This window comes from Cebus imitator, unplaced genomic scaffold (assembly GCF_001604975.1).
Source record: "Cebus imitator isolate Cc_AM_T3 unplaced genomic scaffold, Cebus_imitator-1.0 Scaffold12, whole genome shotgun sequence".
NCBI classification, from domain to species: Eukaryota; Metazoa; Chordata; class Mammalia; order Primates; family Cebidae; genus Cebus; species Cebus imitator.
Window position 1 is genome coordinate 5,486,423 of NW_016107327.1, and position 6,340 is coordinate 5,492,762.

General features: G+C 39.2%; 1 protein-coding gene across 4 annotated transcripts in view; it reads right to left on the bottom strand.

The window, feature by feature from the left end:
- Nucleotides 1-6,340, bottom strand: part of TAF4B (TATA-box binding protein associated factor 4b) — a 157,989-nt gene that overhangs the window by 126,602 nt on the left and 25,047 nt on the right. For all 4 annotated transcript variants that reach the window (XM_017498249.2, XM_037727905.1, XM_017498239.2 and 1 more), the window contains 2 exons: nt 3,112-3,273; nt 2,885-3,007 (listed from right to left, as the gene is read on the bottom strand). In XM_017498249.2, coding sequence (XP_017353738.1) covers nt 2,885-3,007; nt 3,112-3,273 — 285 coding nt within the window. The remainder of the gene's footprint in view (nt 1-2,884; nt 3,008-3,111; nt 3,274-6,340) is intronic.

The window sequence follows — 6,340 nt, forward strand, 5'->3', positions numbered from 1 at the left end:
TCTGAAGCCTGTTTCTGTTAATTCATCAGACTCATTCTCCATCCAGCCTTGTTCCCTTGCTGGTGAGGAGCTGTGATCCCTTGGAGGAGAGATGTTCTGGTTTAGGGTAATTTCATCCTTTTTGCGCTGGTTTCTTCCCATCTTCTTGGGTTTTTCTACCTCTGTGCTTTGAAGTTGGTGACTTTCGGAAGGAGTCTCTGAGAGGATGTCTTTCTGTTGAAGTTGAAGCTACTTCTTTTTCTTTTTTTTTGTTTTCCCTCTAACAGTCAGGCCCCTCTCCTGCAGGACTGCTGGAGGTCCACTCCAGACCCTGCTTACCTGGGAATCACTCATTGGGGGCTGCTGAACAGCAAGGATTTCTGCCTGTTCTTTCCTCTGGTAGGTTCGTCCCAGAAGGGTACCCACCAGGTGTCAACCAGAATTCTCCTGTACGAGGTTTGTTTTTGGATATATGTGGGTCAGGAAGCCACTTGAGGAGGCAGTCTGTCCCTTATCAGACCTCAAGTCTGTGCTAGAAGCTCTGTTGCTCCCTTTAGAGCTGCTGGGCAGGGACGTTTAATTCTGCTGCAGTGGAATTCACAACTGCCCCTTTTCCCAGGTGCTCTGTCTTGGGAAGGTGGGATTTTATTTATAAGTCCCTGACGGGCTGCTGCCCTTTTTTTTTTCAGAGATGCCCTGCCCAGCCTGCTGTTTGTTTTCCTAAGGTAAACAGATCTTAAAACTAGAAGCAATATTTGATTAATTCCTTCTTGCTCGTATCTGTCCATAAAATTCACACATACATTTTGTGGTTAAAAAGTCTTTAATATTTTATGGGCTATGTGTGTTCCTTTCCATCATATCTCTTCATCTACAGTATTCCACTTCAGAGAACCAAGTCATTGTATCTCCTTTCAAAACTAGCATACCTTGATAAGGGAAAATCAAAAGCTCAATGTTTACTTTTTAAAAGACACTCAAAAGTTGAATCAAAAACTTATTAGTATACCGCATTTTAGACATCTAAAATAAAAACATCTTCCCCAATGAAAAACTAACCATTTCAAGTGTGCTCTATTTCTAATATCTTGCAGGTAACATTAAAAATAGTAGTAGAGAAGACATTTTAATATTTATAAACTATGATTGTTTTTGCTGCATAATACTTGAAATAAACACATTTTCTTTCTTTTTTTTTGAGACAAAGTTTTGCTCTTGTCGCCCACATTGGAGTGCAATGGCACGATCTTAGCTCACTACAATCTCTGCTTCCTGGGTTCAAGCATTTCACCTGCCTTAGCTTTCCACAGAGCTGGGATTACAAGTGCCCACCATCACACCCAGCTAATTCTTCATATTTTTAGTAAAGACGAGGTTTCACCATGTTGGCCAGGCTGGTCTTGAACTCCTGATCCCAGGTGATCCACCCGCCTTGGCCTCCCAAAGTGCTGGGATTTCAGGCATGAGCCACCGTACCCAGCCTGAAATATACACATTTTCTACTGGGAAAAAGGGACAATTTTTATGTGAAAAATACAATTCTAATTACATGGTGAGAGAAATCTGTGTATTATAGTAGTTCAAAAAAATCCAAGTCCATTTGTCTGTTATATCCTCAGCATGTCTTAAGCATATAATATGAAATATTTGCTAACTTCCTCCTTCACTCTTTTTAGTATACCTACATATTTTACCTGAAAGAGGATGTAAGAAACCAAAGGCATATAATTTGGTATCTAAAAGACACAGCATCTTGTCACTCATTGAAACATCAACAATCTTTATGTTTATTCTTCTTATCTTATAGATAGGGAAAGTGAGGCCTAAGAGCATTAATAACTTCTGTGGTCCCAAAGTTTGGTGTCTATCTGGACATATGAGAACTGAATTTCATTATCTATTGATAGCCTAACTTTCTGAGATTTCAGAATTCTTTTTTTATTTTTTTGGAGACAGAGTCTTGCTCTCTCACTGAGGCTGGAGTGCAGTGGTGCAATCTCGGCTTACTGCAACCTCCACCTTCCAGGTTCAAGCAATTCTCCTGCCTCAGCCTCCCAACCAGCTGACATTACAAGCATGTGCCACCATACCTGGCTAATATCTGTATTTTTAGTAGAGATAAAGTTTCACCACGTTGGCCAGGCTGGTCTCAAACTCCTGACCTCAGGTGATCCACCTGCCTTGAAGTGCTGGGATTACAGACTATGAGCTACTGTACCTGGCCGAGACTTCATAATTCTAATAACAACTTACTATTGACTAAATAATGACCCTTCTCTCCAAGGCCCTTTGTAGGCTAATGGAGGCAAGACTGATGTACAGAAACTATATATATATATATATATATATATATATATATATGTAAAAACATCACACTGCATACCTTAAACATGTACAATAAAAAATAAAAGGTAAATTTTAAAAAGAAATACACATTGGGTTTATTTAGACAAGATTTATAGTAATTACAAAGCTTTCAAGAAGCAAAAACAAAATTTATCAAGAACTACATTTAAAATAAATCACAGGTCAGGCATGATGGCTCATGCCTGTAATCGTAACACTTTGGGATGCCAGGGCGAGAACATCACTTGAGGCCAGGAGGTCGAGACCAGCCTGGCCAACGGCAAAACCCTGTCTTTACAAAAAACACAAAAATTAGCCGAGCATCGTGTTGCACACCTGTAATCCCAGCTACTCGGGAGGCTGAGGCACAAGAATCGCTTGAAGTCAAGAGATAGAGGTTGCAATGAGCCGAGATCACACCACTGCACTCCAGCTTGGGCAACAGAGCAAGACTCTGTCTCAAAAATAAATAAATCTTATTTAAAAACATGCATTTCCCAATAAAAAACATGTTACATGGATTCTTCTAGAACTGGCAGGATTTTATAGCACTACTTACCAAAAGTTGTTCCACCAGCTTCTTCACATTTTGCCCCATTTCTGGGGACTGTGATCCACCACATGCTAGTTTTATTAACATTGCAAGGAAGTTCTTGCATTTCTTCACATTTTCTATCATTGTCTAAATATGAAAATATAAATATAAGCAAACACAAGTGTTAGTGAGCAATCAATTCAAAAAAACTTGCAAGGAACTAGATTTATAAGGTACAAGTAAGAGCTTACCGGAGAATGATTAATCTGAACAGCTGCTGAGTTCTCTGCTTTAAGATTGGGCTCATTTGAGGGGGTGGATGATGCTCCCAGACTTGAAGGCTTCAGGGTAGTTACAGTATTCACTGGCTTTCCAGGGGTTACTGTGACAACACTGGTTGGCACAGTCACAGACTGAAATTACAGGTATTAAATATTTAGGCATGTATTACTCTGATCCATTAGTCAGTGCCTCATTTCGCACTCATCAGACAAGTTAATTTTGACATCTTTGCTTTTATGTTATGTTCTACTAGTCTAAAGCAATATAACACAGTTCTAGGAACTCTGGAGTCTAGTAGATCTGGGTTTCATTTTCACCCCATCTACCATTTTATTACCACCTACCAAATGTTGACTGCAGGCAAGTTGCTTATTCCTGCTAATCCTGATTACTCTCTGCAAAAACAGGGATAGGAATGGTACCTGCTGTCCTAGGATTTTTGTGAAAAACAGTACTAGAGCAAATAAGTCCTCAAAAATTAGCATTAAGGCCAGGCGCAGTGGCTCACACCTGTAATCCCACCACTTTGGGAGGCAGAGGCGGGTGGGTCACAAGGTCAGGAGTCTGAGACCAGCCTGACCTACATGGTGAAATCCTGTCTCTAATAAAAATACAAAAATTAGCTGGGCATGGTGGCACATGCCTGTAATCCCAGCTACTCAGGAGGCTGAGGCAAGAGAATTGCCTGAACCTGGAAAATGGAGGTTGCAGTGAGCCAAGATCTTGCCACTAAAAACAAGACAGGGAGAAAGAATGAAACTTCACCAAAAAAAAAAAAAAAAAAAAAGTATTAATACTCTAAGAAGTATTTGAAAGTCTTTATATGAGAACATAGAATATTCTGTTATTTCTTAAGTATAAAGCAGAGCAATCTACTTATTATCTAACATTCAGATAAACAGCTTTTATGTAGACCATTAAAGTAAGCATGAAGAATATTATAAAATGTGGTATCTTATTCTCACACTGAAAATAATTTTAGTTGTTTCTACTATCAAAATAAGGTGTGACTCTAGCACCACCTGCAGGACAAAAACCTCATACAAGAAATCACAAGTCAGGTACGTAGTAACTTAGAAAATCACATTGAGATAAAGCAACAATCTAATTTGGTGTTAAAGACAAACACTAAAAGTTACAGAACATAAAAGTCTGGGGGACAGGGATAAAGAATAGTATTCACAATTCAAACAGAAAACTGAACAATGCACCATCATTTAATTTAAATGTCTATGTTCTACAAGCATGCAACACAAAAAGGTTAGGTTGCTATCACCTTCAAGAAAATTTCCTTCCATAATAGTCAAAATAGATAAATCTGAATGTACACCAGAATCTCCCACATTAGAGAGACTGGAGCATATATTAGGCAAGAATGTTCTGAGGGTAAAAAAATGGGAAGAAGGCCAAGTGCAGTGGCTCACACTTACAATCCCAGCACTTTGGAAGGCTGAGGCAGTAGGACTGCTTGAGGACAGGAGTTTGCGACCAGTCTGGGCAGCATGACAATACTCTATCCCCATAAAAACAAATTTTTCTTTACGAACCAAACGAACATTTAAAATGCTGAGAACTGATAAAAGGAGAGGGGTGGGGACACATGGTAGCCCTAGGGTGGGTTTGGGGTATATGGGCCTTCATTTTACTATTTTTTTTTTTGAACAGACATATTACATATGTGTGCATATGTATTTACATTTAGTCTTTTATTTGTATGTATATTTCATAATATATAATAAAAATATTAAATACTGTAGGCTAACACATTTGAAACAAAACCGAAAGGATTTTTGGAAAAACATGAAATGACAGAATCAGCATAAAACACAGAAACTGGAATAGACAAATTTAAAAAATTGAAATGATAACCAAAAAGACCTCCCTCCCTCAAGTCTCCAGGCTCAGATACTTTCCATGTGATTTTTCCACACTTTTGCATACCTCCTGTCTCATGTAATATGTTCTAGAAAAACACAACAGGGAAAGCTGTTCAGTTCATTTTATGAGACAGGCTGTAACATTTCAAAATTGAATAAGAATAATAGAAGAAAAGTAAACTAAAGGTTCACCTAGCAAAAACTTTAATAAAATTTTAAAATTACTGATTAATGAGGAATAAAACTAATATTAAAATTTTAAACAAAAAAGATAAAATTAAAAATCACCCCTAAATTAGTACGATTTTGTTAAATATAGATAGAGCCTCAAAGGCAACATTCAAAAAGAAGTCTCCCTCCTTTTTGCATTCTTAGTCTTGATCTCTGGAGACAACTACCACTCAGTTTCTTCTGAATCCTTCTGGAGATTTTTCTAATACATTTTTAGTTTTCTATACAGTAAATACAGTAAATAAGCCTCTTCCTTCAGTAAGTCTAACTTACAATCAGTAATTAACTCTGTACTGCCATATTTGAGAAAGTACAATCTGAAATTTTAGCTGGTGGTTATGATCACCTCTGAGGACTGATGGGAAAGGTTCCTTGGGGGCCATACTGTCCCCCTCCCTCAGGAAGCAAACTAAGGTCCAACTGAAATGTGAGGTAAGGAAAAATGTACTTTGTAAGTAGAGGGGGTATTTATGGCATTGTACTTTCCTTGTCAATATTTTATCCTGTCTCCAGTAAAAAAAAATCTGTCCTTCATAACACTTTATAGTATAGCTAATACCTGTATCTTACCACAGGAGTCCCCAGCCTCTGTGCCACAGACTGAAATGGGTCTGTGGCCTGTTAGGAACCTGGCCACACAGCAGGAGGCAAGTGAGCATTACTGCCTGAGCTTCGCCTCCTGTCAGATCAGTAACACCATTAGATTCTCATAGCAGCATGAACCCTCTGGTGAACCCCGCATGCAGGGGGATTTAGGCTACACTCTCCTTGTGAGAATCTAATGCCTGATGATCTTGATAGACTCAGCAAAAGATAAGGCGAAAGGTCCCAGAAGAATCTCCCACACGTCTGGGCACTGGGGGTGGGGTGGGGTGGGGTGAGGGTGGGGGTTGGGGTGGAGCCTAGGGAAGATCGCACCCTTTGCAGTGGAGAGGAGTCCGGCCTCTCCTGTTCCTGTGTGGTGACTCCAAAATTCAATCTGTGACATGGGGGTCTGTTAACAGGAACCCCTCTCGCTTTGCTGAGTTTTTTTTTCCTTTTCGCCAATAAATTCCATTTCCCCTCACCCTTCAAAGTGTCTTTTTTTTTT